Source organism: Mustelus asterias, chromosome 13 (assembly GCF_964213995.1).
Source record: "Mustelus asterias chromosome 13, sMusAst1.hap1.1, whole genome shotgun sequence".
Lineage (NCBI taxonomy): Eukaryota > Metazoa > Chordata > Chondrichthyes > Carcharhiniformes > Triakidae > Mustelus > Mustelus asterias.
In genome coordinates this window covers 91,779,876-91,798,189 of record NC_135813.1, presented here as the reverse complement: position 1 = coordinate 91,798,189, position 18,314 = coordinate 91,779,876, and the positions used below count along the sequence as shown (strand labels likewise).

Below are 18,314 nucleotides of genomic sequence, written 5' to 3'. Positions count from 1 at the left end.
AATAAACTATTTACAGGGTTTTACTGGAAGGTGCTACTTCTTCTCTTGTCTATATCTAATGTTTTTGCAGCCACATTCTGTTATTGTTCCATTCTAATATCGGCCACAAATCTCCCATTGCGACCCACAATGTCGGGTTGCGGTGGGAGACACGCGTCAGCGGCCTTGGAAAGGGATTTGCGCGTGTGCCGGGAACGCATGCTCATCTCCCAGAGCCGGCGAACAGTCGCCGGTCAGACCACGCTGGAAACCAGGTCCCGATTGAATCTCCCACCCCACCAGGAGTACTTCATTCCAGCGGGGCTCAGACCAGCTCCCCACATTCGGGGAACTAGCGGGAGACCCCGCTGGAATGAAGGGAGGGCAATCGGAGCCCCCCCTAGGGGGTCGGGCGGCAGGGGGTAGTACCCCCCGGGCAGGGGCATCCTGGCAGTGCCAGCCTGTGCTCCCGGCATTGCCCACCGGGCATCGGGCAGTGCCAAGGGGACGGGGCCATCGGTGGGGGTGGGGGTCCTGCTGCCACTTGTAGACACAATCGGTCTGGGATGGAGAGAGCGCAGCGATTGGGGGGTCTGGTGGCCTGCCTCCAAGGGGGGGATGGGGGTGGGGTGGTCTGCCAGGGTGAGGAGGGGGTGAGGGGATCGCACTGCTGGGGGGGGTGTGGCCTGAACATCAGGGCGCTCAGGGGCGGAGCTGTGGGGGTCGCGATCGGGCCGTGGGAGGGGTGGGGGGGGGGGGGGGGGGGGGCTGGAGGGGCAGCACTGCGGAGGTCCCAGGCTGGCCAGCAATCAAGGAGTCTGACAGATCGGGGCCACTGCGCATGCGCAGAGTTCCAGAACTGTCAAACTCTAGTGCGAATAGGCCACGCCCCCCTGGGTTTTTGATGAGATTCCCGACTGGGACCCCTGCAGTGCACAGAATGCGGAGATTCACGCGAGAAGCTGAACTGACAGAACAGTTGGGATTTAGAACAGTTCTCCCACCAATTCAACATTTCTGGGAGAATCGTGGCCATCAGTGCTGAAAATGTCGTCAAATATTTTTTGTCTTGCACTCATCAGGTCAAATATTACTTGAATAAATTTATATTAACATAAGTATAAATTGTTGCCCCCTTTACAATTGGTATTCTTGCAAATTCTATCTTGATGAGCACAAAACAAAAAGCTTCGATATCAAGTCTGTTTTTTCAGCAATACTCAAGTTCTGATCATAGAATCCTACAGTTCAGAAGGAGGCCATTCGATCCATCGAGCCTTCACCAACTACAATCCCACTCAAGCCCTATCCCCGTAACCCAAAGTACATACCATGCTAATCTACCTGACACTAAGGGGCAATTTAACATAGCCAATCTGCCTAACCTGCACGTCTTTGGAGTGTGGGAGGAACCGGAGCACCCGGAGGAAACAAATGCGGACATGGGGAGAATGTGCAAACTTCACACAGACAGTCATCCGTGGCCGGGATTGAACCTGGGTCCCTGGCGCTGTGAGGCAGCAGTGCTAACCACTGTACCAACGTGCTTCCCTACTGTGCTACCATCCCACTCTATCTAGCATCATTCATGGACTAGCCTCATTGTTTATCAGACCACCAGGCAGCAGTCAACATTACTTACAACATCTTCAATGGCGCTGTGATTGGCTCTGAATCCATCTTCAGCCAGGAGAAACAGTACCAGCTTTTTGACTGTATGAACATAAAGATTTAGCTTCACCAAATTTCCATGGTCTTTGGATTCATCCAGGTTTCCATCCTTCAGCGCCACAGTGTGTTCACTTACCATGCCCTCTTCGCTATACTCTGCCGATAATGAAGAGCTCGGCGAGTCTCTTCCCAAGGCACTTTGAGACAGCAGAGTGTCACCATGCAGCGGATAGCTATGTTGTTGTGAGGACAAAGTTTGGACCTCAACAGAAGAGGTTAAAGGGGACCCAGCACTGGCATCCTTCTGGTTGCAACCAATATGACTTTCAGATTCAGAAGGAAGATGCACTTTCGGAGAATCTGAGATGGTGCATCTACTTGCAGAATTTAAAACTGGATTGCAGATACTTTCAGAATATCTTGTCGCTCTTCCAATGTTTTTGTCATTTCCATCCTCTGTCAATTCCGCATAGAGATTGCAAACTTCTCTGTGAACTGTGTCACATTGTCCCTCGTCCAATTTTGGTGAAAAGAAAGAGTTGCTAGCTGGGGAACAGGTTATAGGAATGGAAGACAATGGGATTTTATTCTGAGGATGAGAGCTTGCACTCTCTGAAGACTTGTAGTCAACTTTTATTGGAGGAGGTTGTGTGGAATGTTCTTCTTGGTAGTTCTGAGCAAGGAGCACAGAGTCTGCAGGTCGATCAATGTCTTTGCAATTTGAACGTGGGTTCTCAAACTCAGTGTAGTTTTCACTCTCTGCCTCAGAGTGCCTGTACTCACCATTCATCTCCTCAAGATCTGGACTGGTTGAAAGGGTTCTGGAAAGAGGCTGTTTCGGAATCTTCACCTCAGTCAAATCTGGTTTTGGAGACTCAGGTAAACTACAAAGTGACAAAAAGATGCAAAATCAGCTTTGTTCCAAATTTTAGAATCATAGAATCCCTATAGTGCAGAAGGAGGCCTTTCGGCCCATTGAGTCTGTACCGACCACAATCCCACCCTGGCGGGAGAGCGGCAGAGAGTGGCTCTCTGACCCAGATCATCTGGGGGGGTGGGGGGGGGTGGTTGGTGGGAGGAGGAGAGGGGGTGTGACGGGTCCATCTGGCTCACCAAGTCAGTTACAATACGCCGTTCAGCATCTACTGAACCATCTTGGATACAAAGGGTAATGGCATTAGGGTTCTGCATGGAAGCCTTGCTTATGCTAAAAATTATATCCTTGGTGTCGGCAGCCATTCCTGGTGTTACAGTACTGATAGCACCAGGAAGATCGACCAGTACCATTCATTATCCTTTGTATCCAAGATGGTTCAGTAGATGCTGAACGCAGTATTGTAACTGACTTGGTGAGCCAGATGGATCCACAAGGCAGAAGGACCATCTTTGTGTTGACCAAAGTGGATCTAGCTGAAGAACATACAGCTTATCTTGCTAACGGAAGGATGGTGGAGGGAGACCAGCGATCGAGGGGGGGTGTGCTCTGCCGAGGGGGGCCTGCCTCCCAGGGGGGTCTGATCCGGGGGAGAGGGTCTGCTGGTCTGCTGGGGTGGTTAGCGGGGGGGTCCGGGAAGGATGGTCGAGGAGGATGGTGACTTCACAAGGGCAGAGAAGGCTTCGGAGATTCCCCTGCAGAATAGAAATCCGCTTCGGACTTTTATTCTGCAGGTCGCTAAAAGCGCGGATTCGGAACGGGCCAGAAGACGGTAAAGTGGGATTTGGCGGTAGAGTTGGGCACGCGGTTCATTAAGTCGATTTAAATGCATGCCCGATTCGGGCGTGGGCTGGAGAACGTGCACACTCCACACAGAAAGTCACCCAAAGCTGGAATCTAACCTGGGTTCCTGGCGCTGTGAGGCCGCAGTGCTAACCACTGTGCCGCCCTATTGTGAAACTGTATTCCGGCGCACATCAACACTTTACCCGTATCCTGAAATGCCCATCTCACCCGTGCATCCATCCAACTGGGAACTGCCGCAGGGCTGCAGACTCTTCTTCAGTAACAAATACAGTCAAAATCGTTATGTCCTTCGGTAACGGTGGGTCTTCTGCAATTAAAAATAGAGACAGCGGTATGTAATATTCAGTGAAACATTACTCAGTGGAATATGACTACCCCAAAGGGCTTGCTTTAAGAATTACTGCATCAGAAACATTCGGTCCCATGAAGCATCTTGTTCTCTGGTGTTGAACAGGGTGCACTCACTAGACGTAAGAGCCAAAATTCCCTGGCCGTTCACGCCAGCGGGATTCTCTGTTGCAGTGAACAGCGATTAAGCTGAGCGCCAAATTCTCCATCCTCACTGCTCGCTGTGGCGCGGCATGAACAGCCGGAGAATCCTGGTCTCAGCCGTAGGTGAAGTCAGAAAATTCCGGCCAAGATGCTTTCAGGTGTACCTTGGCATCTTGGTTCGGGGCCAAAGATACTGAACATAGGGACTAGGAGCAGAAATAGGCAAATTCGAGCTTGCCCTGCCATTCAATCAGATCATGGCTGATCGCTCCCTGAACTCAAATCCACCTCCCCACCTATTCCCCTTATCCCTTTTTTAAAAATTAGAAATGTGTCTATTTCGCTTTTGAAACCATTCAATGATTCAGACTCCTCCGCGCTATGGGGCAGCGAGTTCCACAAATTCACCACCCTTTGCGGGAAGTAGTTCCTCCTCACCTCAGTTTTAAATCTAGCGCCTTTCAACCTGTACCTGTGACCTCTTGTTCGAGATTGCCCCTCAAGAGGAAACATTTGGTCAACAGTTACTTTATCAATCCCTTTGAAAATTATATATACCTCGATCAGATCCCCTCTCATCCTTCTAAACTCCAGCGAGTACAAGCCCAAACTGTTTAATCTCTCCTTGTACATTAACCCCTACATCCCCGGAATCAATCTGGTGAACCTCCTCTGAACTGCCTCCAATGCCGCAACGTCCTTCCTCAAATAAGGAGACCAAAACTGGACACAATACTCCAGATGTGGTCTCACCAACACCCTGTACAATTGCAACAACACTCCCCAACTTTTATATTCCAGTCCTTTTGCAATAAATGCCAACATCACATTTGCCTTTTTTATTACGTGCTACACCTGCACACCGACTCTCTGTGATTCATGAACAATGACACCCAGATCCCTCTGCCCGGACGCATTTTGAATCAGCTTTCCATTTAGGTAACGATTTGCCTTTCTATTCGTTCAGCTGAAATGGACAACCTCACACTTACAGATCATAGAATCCTACAGTGCAGGAGGAGGCCATTCAGCCCATCGGGTCTTCACTGACCACAATCCCACCCAGGCCCGATCCCCAAAACCCAGGGATTTACCCTAGCTAGTCCCCCTGCCACTAAGGGGCAATTTAGCATGGCCAATCCATCTAACCCGTACATCTTTGGACTGTGGGAGGAAGTCGGAGCACCCTGAGGAAACCCACACAGACACGTGTAGAATGTGCAAACTCCACACAGACAGTGACCCAAGCTGGGAATCGAACCCAGGTCCCTGGTGCTGTGAGGTAGCAGTGCTAACCACTGCGCCACCCTACATTATCCCCATTAAACTCCATCTGCCAAATTTTGGTCCATTCTCCTAGCCTATCTATATACATCTGTAGAATCGTTATATCCTCTTTCCTACCTATTTTAGTATCATTTGCAAATTTTGCAATGTTACACTCTGTCCCTGCTTGTAGATCATTTGTATAGATTGTAAATCTATATAAATCGGAAATCAGCACCGTTGCTTCACTGAGCCTTTCCTTACATCTGAAGCCTGAGGCTAATTGGATCAATTGAGGAGGTAATTGTAACGGCAATGGAATATGGGAGATCTGTGTAAAATGGACTCCCACTGGCCAGAACAAAATAGATTGGACAATTTATACTGGAGCTGTGAGGCAGCAGTGCTAACCACTGTACCACCGTGCCGCTCACAGTGGCACAATGGTTAGCATTGCTGCCTCACAGCTCCAGGGACCTGAGTTTGATTCCCGATTTGGGTGACTGTCCGTGTGGAGTTTGCACGTTCTCCCCGTGTCTGCATGGGTTTCGTCCAGGTGCTCCAGTTTCCTCCCACAGTCCAAAGATCGGCGGGTTAGGTTGACTGGCCATTCTAAATTGCCCCTTAGTGACCTGGGATGCGTAGGTTAGAGGGATTAGCAGGGTAAATATGTGGGGTTACGGGGATAGGGCCTGGATGGGATTGTTGTTTGTGCAGACGTGATGGGCTGAATGGCCTCCTTCTGCACTGTAGGGATTCTATGATTCTATATGAATGGTCAACAATGCTGCATTGATATGAAAACACCTTTAAAGTCAGAACTAAACCTGAGTTTATCCATCTGGTCTGCTAAGGAATGTTTCAGCCATCTTTATATCAAAGTCAGACATTGAAGTTTAAATTTCAGGGTGAAATCTCTAAAGCAAGACAATTATTCCAGTTTAGTTTACTCTTCCCTGGAGCAAGCCTTTGGTTAATGATAACATTCCTGTCTTATTCAGAAGATGTGGAGATGCCGGCGTTGGACTGGGGTAAACACAGTAAGAAGTCTCACAACACCAGGTTAAAGTCCAACAGGTTTATTTGGTAGCAAAAGCCACTAGCTTTTGAAGCGCTGCTTCTTCATCAGGTGAGTGGGACTTCAATTCACAAACAGGGCATATAACGACACAAACTCAATTTACAAAATAATGGTTGGAATGCGAGTCTTTACAGGTAATCAAGTCTTGTCAAAGCGGCTTTGACAAAGGGTCAGCTGGATTCGAAACGTCAGCTCTTTTCTCTCCTTAGAGATGCTGCCAGACCTGCTGAGATTTTCCAGCATTTTCTCTTTTGGTTTCAGATTCCAGCATCCGCAGTAATTTGCTTTTATCTCACCAGACAATCCCAGTAAGTGGACATCAGGGCCGGAATTCTCCAATCGTTCACACCAGCGGGATTCTTTGGCTGAGCCAAATTTTCTGTCCTCGCTGGCAGGGTGTGAACGGCCAGAAATATCCAGTCCAGAGCTCCAACTCTGAACTGATATCTAATGGGATATTCGCGCTCAGTGGGTGACCCCACACTCCAATCATGTGAGTTGTGGGAGCTCATAAAATCTTTTTGTTCTTCACAACACAAGACTATATCGGCATTGTATGATGAGGTTAAGGCCTGTCAGATTGTTAATCAGCCCGTCCTTTCTTTTATTCATTTAAGGGATGTGGGCATCGTTGGCTAGGCCAGCATGCATTGCCCTTCCTTTATTGCCTTGAGAAGATGGTGGTGAGCTGCCTTCTTGAACCACTGCAGTCCATGTGGTTTAGGTAAACCCGCAATGCTGTTAGGGAGGGAGTTCCAGCTTTTTGACCCAGCGACAGGGCAGGAAGGGAGATATATTTCCAAGTCAGGAAGTTGAGTGGCTTGGAGGGGAACTTCCAATTGTTCCCAGATATCTGCTGCCCATATCCTTCTAGATGGTAGTAACTGTGGGTTTGGAAGGGGCTGCCTAAGGAGTCTTGGTGAGTTCCAAATGAATTTTGTAGATGGTACACACTTAGAATCCCTGCAGTGCAGAAAGAGGCCATTCGGCCCACTAAGTCTGCATCAACTCTCCGAAAGAGGATCCAAGCCATGCCCTCCCCTCCATCCTATCCCTCTAACCCACATGTTTACTATGGCCAATCCACCTAACCTGCACACCTTTGGAGTGTGAGAGGAAACTGGAAACCCACACAGACACGGGGAGAATGTGCAAACTCCACAGGCAGTGACCCAAGCCGGGAATCGAACCAGGGTCCCTGGCACTGTGAGACAGCAGTTCTTGTTCAAAACATGTTCAATCTTGTCCAAAAAGGTTTGGAAGGATAGCTCCAGCAATTACAGGCCAGTTAGTTTAACATCAGTGTGTCTGGAAACAATTATTTGGGGTAGAATTAGTTGTCACATGCCGAAAAATGTGGGCTGATTAGGAAGAGCCTCCAGTAGAAATGACGACAACATTGCCCAACCCACTGTCTAAATGTCCCATTGCCGCTTGGTTAGCCTTCCGATACTCAGGGTGGGATGTTTTAAAGTCTTAAGTTTATTTACTATTGTCACAAGTAGGCTTACATTAGCACTGCAATGAAGTTACTGTGAAAAACCCCTAGTCGCCACACTCCAGCGCCTGTTCGGGTACACTGAGGGAGAATTTAGCATGGCCAATGCACCCTAACCAGCACGTCTTTTGGATTGTTGGAGGAAACCGGAGCACCTGGAGGAAACCCAGGCAGACACGGGGAGAACGTGCAGACTCCGCACAGACAGTGACCCAAGCCGGGAATCGAACCCGAGTCCCTGGCGCTGTGAGGCAAGCAGCAGTGCTAACCGCTGTGCCGCCTCACGTCCTTCCGGCCCTACTCGCCAGCGGAATCTTCCGGTCCTGCTGAAGGCGACCCCCTGGTGGGTTGAATGAGCCATGCAAAACACCGTAGACGTCAGTGTGAAGATCCCGCTGGTGGGCCAATGGTGAGCTGCCTGCGCTGCTGGAAAACATGCCGCAGCGGGGGGGGGAAAGAGTGGAAAATCCGACTCTCGGTTTCTAAGCTCACGGAAGAATAAACCCTTGGGTGAGAATTTTGAAGACAGAGAATTCCTGCGTAACAGTGACCCAGGAGACAACAGACTTGGGAGAGAAGAAAACTGCGACAGAAAATAAAATATATCTTACCTGTTCTCTCGGTCAGATTCTGAAAGAAAAGGCCATGATTGAATTAAACCTCTGTGTCAGCGTACAACCATTCTATATCATATGAGACATAACTCATGTTCTGGCGTATAGATGCACACAAATAAAGGGGAACATCTCTAATGGGAAAAGTGTGAAAACAACAGACATGCATCTCATATGCAGCACTCACCATGCTGCATCAACACTATCTTATTGAGAAAGCCAGGTGAATGGCCAAGTCCCAAAGTGCATAACACCACCAAGGATGAAGAAGAGAGAAATGTGGTCAACAGAAACAAAGCTTGTGTTAGGTAATAAGGGGGTTATGGACTTCCTTGGGAAATTAGGAATGAGAATAAGAGACCATACTTCAAGTCTCAATCTCAAAACTGCTGGAAGTGCAGGGGAAATAACTAGTGTATAAGGCCACATACTGGGAGCTTGTGAGAAGACACAGTTGACAGGGGGATTGAGCCTGGCATAATCATTGAAAAAGAGAGGAAAGCGAGGGAGCAGGAGTAGAGGAAATGGAGAGAGAGAGAGGAGGGCAGGTTGGGAGAGAGGGGGGAGGGAGAGAGAGGACAGAGAAAAACGTGGAGAGAGAGAGATGGGAGTGGAAGGATACAAGGTGGCTAGAGAGATAGAATGGTGAGAGAGAGAGGCGGGATGGGAGAGATAGAAACCGGGGGGAGAGAGAGAGAGAGAGAGGGAGACAAGGTGGAAGAGAGAGAAAGCTACAGGGTGGAGAGAGAGAGAGAGAGCGCGCGAGTGATCACACAGAGACAGCACAGCAATGGCAGGTGAGAATGAGCAAGGAGGGGCAGAGCTGATGGATGGAAGCAGGAAGAGAGGAGAAATAATTAAAGGTTGGAGAATTTATCGAGTATCAATTACAAAGCTCTTTTCCAGGCCCTGTCCACAACTGTGAGAACTTCCCATCATACTGCTAAGGATTACATCTAATCCACAATCGTACATTGAAGGATGTCGTATGTGTGGTATAGAATGACAACAACTTGTGGTGGATGTGAAACAATCTGGGAATAATAGCTACAGATGCAGGAGGCCACTCTTCACAGGGTTTGTTTCGGCCACTAACACAAGACGTTAATAATGTTGTACATCTGAGGCCAGTTTGTTGTAAATTCCCGTGCAGCACCAAGTGGACACTTCAGTGAGATATTATTTATACAGTGAGAGCAACAAGTGAAACTCTAGGATCTTGTGATGAAGTCCAGCACCATATATCCCTGAAATTTGCTTTGCCACAGACTGGCTGAAGGCTGAATACCCAAGTGGTCAGAAAAGGTGTCCCCAATCAAAAGCTCAACCTTGCACGAGCTGCCAGCTCTTGTGCAGTGGAAAGACTTCACACTTTCAGCATTGGAATAATATTTTTATACTTTTCAATGTAGGAAGCCACTGCACCGATCTGCAAATTTTAAACAAGTAAATTGCAGCATTGCACAGAATATATTTTTCTTGCACAGTATTCAATCAGCACCCCTGTGTAAGCAATGATCTGGTGACCTACCTGACTGTTCACACTGGGTTGATACGCCAGTATTTTGGCTGTTATTACGGGTGGAAGTTGAGTGCTGACAATTCTGTAAAACAACACATTTACTCATTGTGCCGTGTGCATCAGCACACAGCTTTAGACCAGAAAGCGTATCAGCCTAACATTAAATTAAAGCATTCATGATGTACCTGAAAGATTAATTAGAGTAATTCCAATGTGCCCAGTTCCTACCACCCAATATTCTTTCTATCTGAAAGCAGTGACACATGCTGGAATTTCATTAGCTTTTGGGGTCATTCTGGGGCTTTTGGATTCGTTTTGGAATGGTATGGTGGCAAGCACTGCTGCCTCACAGCGCCAGGGACGCTGGTTTAATTCCAGCCCTGGATCACTGTCTGTGTGGAGTTTGCACATTCTCCCGGGGTGTGCGTGGGTTTCCTCCCACACAGTCCAAAGACATGCAAGTTAGGTGGACTGGCCTTGTTAAATTGCCCCTTAAGTGCCCAAAGATGTGTAGGTTAGTTTTAAGTGTGATGTTTATTTATTAGTGTCACAAGTAGGCTTACATTAACCCTGCAATGAAGTTACTGTGAAAATCCCCTAGTGGCCACACTCCGGCGCCTTTGGGTACACTGAGGGAGAATTTAGCATGGCCAATTCACCTAACCAGCACATCTTTCGGACGATGCGCGGAAACTGGAGCACCCGGAGGAAACCCACGCAGATACGGGGAGAACGTGCAGACTCTATACAGATAATGACCCAGATAAGCTGGGAATCGAACCTGGGTCCCTGGCGCTGTGAGGCAGCGGTGCTAACCACTGTGCCACCATGCTGCACATTAGTGGGGTAAATACATGGGGTTATGGGGACAGGGCCTCGGTAAGATGCTCTGACAGTGCCTCGGTGCAGACTTGATGGGCTGAATGGCCTCCTTCGGCACTGTAGGGAATACTTTGATTACCAAAATGGCCTTCTTCATTGCACGAGTCTGGACAGGGATTGTCAACCTGCTATTTGGCAATGAAGGGGTCACAGAAAAGGGTGACCCTGTCCTCACCTGACCCATGACACACATGCATGTTTCTTCCCCATCTCCTGCCCAAGAGTCTGAAGCTGATTGGGATATCTCCACCTTTGTCCTTCCTCCCAGTCGGTTCTGATTCACATCAGTTAACTAAGCACAGACTAGATAAGCTGTAGTAGCATATCGAGTGGAAGGAGCTAGCGGGATTTTCCAGCCGCACTCGCCCCAAGGCTGGAAAATCCCACCCGAGGTCAACGGACCTTTGCATAGTCCGCGTCTTGCCCCACTACGATTCCCGTGGCGGGTGGGACGGGGAGATTCCGCTACTTGTGTCCTGGGGAATGAGAGGTGAACATGCATCTTAAAAGAAGAAAATCGTAATTTAAAAAGATGTACCTCAGAAAAAAAAAATTAAACAGCATAAGACAATTATTATGGTGTTGGCTGTTACAAATGAAGGGGATGCAAATGCATTGCAAACTTACAGGTTCGTATAAAGGATGCAACCAGCCAGTATCTCCGGGCAGCGCTGACAGGTCTGTAAGATGAGGGCGGCTTTCAGTAATAACAGGGGATCCACCTGTTGTTGGATGGAGCAGAGGACTGCATCAGAAAACTTGCCCGAGAAAGCAACCCCAGATCGCTACACAGCCAAGCCGAGCAGAATTTAATCAGGTGAAGTTTTAGCAACATACAATCGATAAACCAAATTGCTTCCCATTATAAACCACTTAAAACATCAGAGGTGCCTCAAGGTTTGCTGTATTCCGTGTGTCATATCTGCAGTGCTAATATTTCTGTTGTGTTCGAATGTTTTCCAGGTAAAATCATTGAGCCTTAATATAGATGATTTATTCAGAGGTGCAATGCGGCACTCTACCATCCAGTGCCCCACAGCAAGTTGTCACCTTAGAATCATAGAATCCCTACAGTGCAGGAGGAGGCCATTTGGCCCATCGAGTCTGCACTGACCACAGTCCCAACTGGACCCTATCCCCGTAACCCCACTTATCTACCTTGCTAGTCTCTCTGACACTAAGGGGCAATTTAGCATGGCCAATCAATCTAACACACACATTTTTGGACTGTGGGAGGAAACCAGAGCACCCGGAGGAAACCCACACAGACACGGGGAGAAAGTGCAAACTCCGCACAGACAGTCACCTGAGGCTGGAATTGAACCCGGATCCCTGGCGCTGTGAGGCAGCAGTGCTAACCACTGTGCCACCCCCTGATGCGCTGTTTGAGTAATGTCGCACAAAATGCAGATTTACGGTCTTTGCAGCTCAGAGTCCCTTAATCGTCAACCATGAATACCTAATTAAAACTGTTTATTCGAGTGGTCAGGGTCTGGAATGTGCTGCCTGGGAGTGTGGTGGAGGTAGGCTCAATGCAGGCTTTCAAGAAGACACTGGATGGTTATTTGATTAAAAGCAATGTTCAGCGGCACGGGGAAAATGATGTGGAGATGCCGGCGTTGGACTGGGATGGGCACAGTATGTAGTCTCACAGCACCAGGATAAAATCCAACAGGTTTATTTGGAATCACGCGCTTTCAGAGCGTTGCTCCTTCATCAGGTGATTCCAAATAAACCTGTTGGACTTTATCCTGGTGCTGTGAGACTTCTTACTGTATGGGGAAAAGACAGGAGAATGGCATCAAGTCACGATGTTCATTTGGAGAGCTGGTGCAGACACAATGGGCCAAATGGCCTCCTTCTGCACCTTAACAATTCTGTGATTTGTCTCATTCAACACCTGCGTCAAAGCTAAGATGGCAACAGAGCGTCCCCAGCATATCCTCTAATTTTGTCTTTTACTCTTCTATGCTTTTAAAACTGTACTTTAACTCTTTTAAACTCTCTAATAATATTCTATTTCAATCCATCAGGCTTTTGAATGGACCGACCATATATTAAGCTGATCTTTCTCTACACCCTGGCTATGGCTGTAGCATGATGTTCTGCACCCTCTCCTTTCTTTCTCCCCTCTGTACTCTATGAACGATATGCTTTGTATAGTGCGCAAGAAACAATACTGTATCCCAATAGAATCACAGAATACTACAGTGCAGAAGAGGTTCTTCGGCCCATCGAGTCTGCATTGACGCATGATGGGCCCTAACCTGCCCACCTAATCCCACTTGCCAGCACTTGGTCCACAGCCTTGAATGTTGTGGCGTGCCAAGTACTCATCCAGGTATTTTTTAAGGGATGTGAGGCATCCCGCCTCCACCACCCTCCCAGGCAGCGCACTCCAGACCCTCACCAACATCTGGGTAAAAAAGTTCTTCCTCAAATACATGTGACAATAATAAATCAAATCAAATCATTGCTATTTGAGGGATCATATTACACATGAAATGGCTGCCGCACATTCCCACGTAAAAAGTCAGAGCTCTTCAAAGTGATTTTACATACATGAAGCACTTGGGAATGTTTTTTTTGTCAGATTGTAAGTGTAACATGGCAAAGTGATATTAAGGAAATGAATAAAACTGTGACAAATGGATTGCAGTGTGGTTAAACACAACATCATCCACTTTGAACCAAAATTGGATAGAATACATTATTTTCTAAATGGTGAAAAGCAAGGCACAGTGGAGGTCCGAAGGGAGTACATAGATCATTAAAATGTCACAAACAGGTACAGAGAATAATCGACAAGGCTAATGAAATGCTAGCCTTTATACACAGAGGACTAGAATACAAGCTCGTAATAAATCCACGGAGGTGGAAGTCCCTTCACCAGAATTCCTTTATTTACAAGATCCAACAACACTATACAGAGCGCGCTCAGTGTGCAGTCTATATCCGGAGTGCCAGAGGAACTGACACTCATGTTTAAGTACAGAATATGGGGCTCCTTGATTTGACCATCAATTTGGCCCTTAATCAGGGACATCTTTTGTTGTCCAACCAAATAAACAAAATCAAATTAACTTAGGAACAACTCAAAAAGGGACAGCTCCCTAAAAGGGGAACCGCCTGAACCAAAAGGAAACCTAAAACATCAAATTAAAATGTGATTAAAGGGGTCAATAATACATCCCAGTCCCTGTGGTGCCCAGCGGGCACGGGAGGCATCAACTGTGCCCTCGGACACCGCATGCTCCCTTTCCAGGGACACCCGGCCGCGAATGTAGCCGCGGTAGTGGGGCAGACAGTTGGGTTGGACGACCCCCTCGATCGCCCGCTGCCTGGACTTGTAGATGGCACGCCTTACCAGCCCCAGGAGCAGGTTCACGAGGAGGTCCTCCGCCTTTCCCGCCCCCCTCCGCACCGGGTGGCCTTTAATCAGGGAGTTCATAGTACCATGAGCGATTCTGGACACCCCACTTTGGAAAGGATATATTGGGGCGATTCTACCGGCACCAGGTTTGCGCCCGATTTCTTGCCTCTTGCAATCTTACCGGCACCGGGTATCCGGCACGGTCAGCCTCCCGCTCATTTCCGGCGAGAGGCTGAATAAATTATTTAAATCCTCATTTAAATGTAATCGATGAGCCTGGGATGCAAGTGCCCGCGCTCATTTGCCTTTGTGGCCTCATTGGGAGAGGTTCTTTCTGGCAAGGATCGCTTATGGTCCCCACGAATGGGGACCAGTCATTATGGCCTCACCGGTAGAAACGGAGGCCATTGAGACCGCCCCCCCCCATCCCACTCCAGAGAGGTCAAAGGCAAGGACGGGGGTGCCCCTTGGGCAGTGCCAGCCTGGCAGTGCCCACTGGGCAATGCCAAGGGGCAGGGCCTGCTGCGACTTAGCATTGGGATTGGTTGGGGGTCCCCACTGCCAGTCTGCAAGTGATCGGTGGGGAATGGAAGGGGAGGGGTGATTGGTCTGGGAGGCCGGGGGAGGGAGCAGGGGCGTATTTCCGTGTGGTGTGGGGCTCATAATCGGTCGCAGGCTCCTGCGGTAACTGGTATCCTTCAAAGTGTGAACATAGGCATGAAGGCCTCATTCTGTGTTTTATTATTTGACAATTCTATCCTCCACAAATGAGTTTCCATTCAAAGACCAACTATTCCGGAAAATAAATTGATTTTTGGTTCACTATTGAATGCTGTTTAAACCATTGGAAAAACGAACTGTCACAAAATAATCTCCCAAAGTAACATGTGAAAGTGGAGAGTGTCCGGAGATGAAACGTACCTCAGTCCTGTCCAGGTTACACAAGGAGTTGAAGGTCTGGTGCAAGTTGCAGCTGTTTTGCTGAACATGCTCGGTGTACAGATCCCACTGACGAGTTAGCTGTTCTTGCTCCTGCAGCTACAGGAGGGAAACCAGAAATAGAAATGATTGCGATGCCCGTAAGCTGGGTTCTGGAGGTCCAAGCGCTGGGCCAGATCAACAGGACGAAAGCCTTCATTCAACAATCCTACATGGAATGCAGCGCAGTCGTTTCAATGTCATTTTCACTGGTTAGTGCTGGGCGTCAACAGGGCAAAACCTGCCCAAAGCAGGTTGGCAATCCCAAGCAATGATCTGGCTGGCTGATTCACAAATGGAAAGATACATTCTCATTTTTCTGGGAAAATTCCACCCAATGTTTACTGTCTACTCTTCCCGCTGCCTCGGCAAAACAGCCAGCATAATTAAGGACCCCACGCACCCCGGACATTCCCTCTTCCACCTTCTTCCATCAGGAAAAAGATACAAATGTCTGAGGTCACGTACCAACCGACTCAAGAACAGCTTCTTCCCTGCTGCTGTCAGACTTTTGAATGGACCTACCCCGCATTAAGTTGATCTTTCTCTACACCCTAGCTATGACTGTAACACTACATTCTGCACTCTCTCGTTTCCTTCTCTATGAATGGTGTGTTTTGTCTGTATAGCGCGCAAAAAACAATACTTTTCACTGTATGTTAATACATGTGACAATAATAAATGAAATCAAATTAAAAAGTGTTGCGCTCCAGAGAAACCGGTCTGTTATCTCTCCAGATCTTACGATACTGCCAAAAAATAAATCAAGGGGGCGGGTTTCACAGCGTCATACAGGAGGGTGGGGCTTCACATGCCAACACAACGCTCAGAGATCAGAGTGCCATCTTTAAAGGGTGCCCCAATCATAATCTGAGTAAACCTCCCTCCCCATTACTCCCCCATAGAGGTCTCAGGAGTCCCCCCTCCCCACCCCCCATCAGAGTTGGCACTTTTCTACCCACTCCCCCCCGCCCCGCATCATCGACCCCTTCTCTACTCCCTCCGAACATCAGCCCCTCCCACCCCCGATTATCGGCCCTTCCCCCTGCCCCCCCCCCAACATGGCAGTGCCAACCTGTGCCAATGGGCAATGCCGGAGTATTGCCAGGCCACTTCCTGTCCATGTCCCTCTCCCCCAGGAGATATACTTATCTCTATGACCCCAGGGAAACCTTGCGACAGGTTCACGCCTAAGTGAACATGTTGCAAATGGTGCTGGCGTTCGGTGAGGAGAGGATGTCCCGGAGAGAGTGCTTGCTAATGTATTAAAATTAGCTTTCTAATTTCCCCTCACACGCTGCACCCAAATCAGTCCCTTTAAGTTAACGTGGACACTGGGTAAAAAAATATTTAAAAGGGGCCACAAAACTATTAAAAAACCTAACCACTGGAAGGTCTGGCCTACATGTGACTCCAGATCTATCGCAAAGTCTATAGATATCAGATGGGCTGCAATGGTTCAAGGTGGTGGCTTTAATGCACCCTTCCCAAGGCCAATTAGAGATGGGCAACAAATGTTGGCCTTGCCAGCGGTGGCCAGATGCCATGAGAGAGAAAAAATCCAAAAATATTACAGCAGAGGGGCATGCAATTCAGACATTCCTCCCTTACGGCACTGCAGCAGCAATACAGCAAGGTAAGTATCAAGTGAAGAAGGTTTTGTGTTGCAATTCTAAACCCTGCGGCAGCAGAACACATCCATTATTCAATGAACTGGGAAACATTACCTGGTATGTACGTTTATTGGATCCATTGTAAAACGTAAAGACACCTATGAGTTGATCCAGAAATCGCTTACAGCTCACGTCTGGGACTTCGATGGCACATCCAAGAGCCTACAACATATGATTATGAATTATTTAAAAATAACTGCAGTCAGCGGGGGTTGGAAATCTGCGTCTGTTTTAATTGCCAGGCGCTCATCTTTTCCATGCGAAGGGATTCACTTTATACCCACCCAGAGGTATTCCCCGTCCACCCGGATAGCGAACTTCAGCTTTCGCAGGCGGATCAAACTGGGTGGTGATCCGGAAATCTCGGTGATGCAGCAAACCACACCGGCAATCTGCCCGCACAGCAATTCCTGTTGGTCAACGGTTGTCTGTTCGAGAAAAGTGGATGAAATCTTTAGAGAATCAGTCAACGAAAGATGGAGAGTAAGAGGCAGCCAAGAGGAAAGTCAACGTCCAAAGTGACTTTGCCTTTATTTGAGGGTGGAAAGTCCTATGTTACCCCCATCTCCTCTTTAAAATGAGCTTCAAAACGAGATAACCCTGCTAAGTCGGTAAAGGCAACATGAAATGAGCCTGAACCCCACAAAAAAAAAACAGCGGGATGAGGAAATCAACCATCATTCTGAATGCATACTTCAGTAAATCAGGTGTAAAAAGCATCCATGTGTGGATGTTCGGCAAAAACAGACTCAGCTATAATCACCTCCTCTCAGTTGACAGGTTTGGCAACACGCACAATCTAAATTCACCCATGAAAAACGGTCAACTGTACAAAATGCAGGAGAGGCTTAAAACAATGCTCCCACGTGCAATAGCACTCTGTGAAGAAGACGGCAGTAAATTAATGTCAAAATCAAACATAACAAAAGGGAGTTGAAAGCGAACTTTCTCCTCTCCAGAGTTTATCTGATGAAAAGTGGAAAGCATCACCTGATGCTGGTCCAGTTGCTCTTGTTAGAATGTGACAACTTTGATTGGTCACATTACATCCAATGGGAACAAGATGCAAGGGTCAGCTGACCCAGTAAAACATGGAACCAATTACAGAGTGATGTAATAGTCAGCTGACTCACTATAAATAAAGGAACTATGTAGAATTGTGGGGAGTTTGGAGTGGCCCAGGGCGAAGCCCCAAGTTTGGAGTAATGATGTTTCGTTATTAAACCCTTTCCTTGATTTATTAAAAAAACAGTTAAAATTAGAGAAGTGTGTAATTAAATTCCCAGCACCGCTTGAATGTCCACCTGGTAGGTTGGCATGTGAAGCATCACTAAACACAACCAGTTCTCAGTTAGCACGAGAGTGGTAGCACTATTGCTGCCCGCATGGATGAAGGACAAAGAAAATAGATAAATCACCATGTGTTATTGCCCATGCAAAAACTGGATGGGGATGATATTGGTTTCAGCTGCAAAGTCTTGCCCCTCACTGTGGCACAGTGGTTAGCACTCGCAGCAGCAGGGACCCGGGTTCAATTCTGACCT

General features: G+C 47.9%; 1 protein-coding gene across 1 annotated transcript in view; it reads right to left on the bottom strand.

The window, feature by feature from the left end:
- hps4 (HPS4 biogenesis of lysosomal organelles complex 3 subunit 2) overlaps nucleotides 1–18,314 on the bottom strand; it is a 52,064-nt gene that overhangs the window by 14,088 nt on the left and 19,662 nt on the right. The window contains exons 3-10 of the mRNA XM_078227259.1: nucleotides 17,055–17,198; nucleotides 16,825–16,932; nucleotides 15,041–15,157; nucleotides 11,374–11,468; nucleotides 9,874–9,946; nucleotides 8,340–8,358; nucleotides 3,599–3,698; nucleotides 1,622–2,534 (exon numbers count right to left, since the gene is read on the bottom strand). Of these exons, the coding sequence (XP_078083385.1) occupies nucleotides 1,622–2,534; nucleotides 3,599–3,698; nucleotides 8,340–8,358; nucleotides 9,874–9,946; nucleotides 11,374–11,468; nucleotides 15,041–15,157; nucleotides 16,825–16,932; nucleotides 17,055–17,198 (1,569 nt within the window). The remainder of the gene's footprint in view (nucleotides 1–1,621; nucleotides 2,535–3,598; nucleotides 3,699–8,339; nucleotides 8,359–9,873; nucleotides 9,947–11,373; nucleotides 11,469–15,040; nucleotides 15,158–16,824; nucleotides 16,933–17,054; nucleotides 17,199–18,314) is intronic.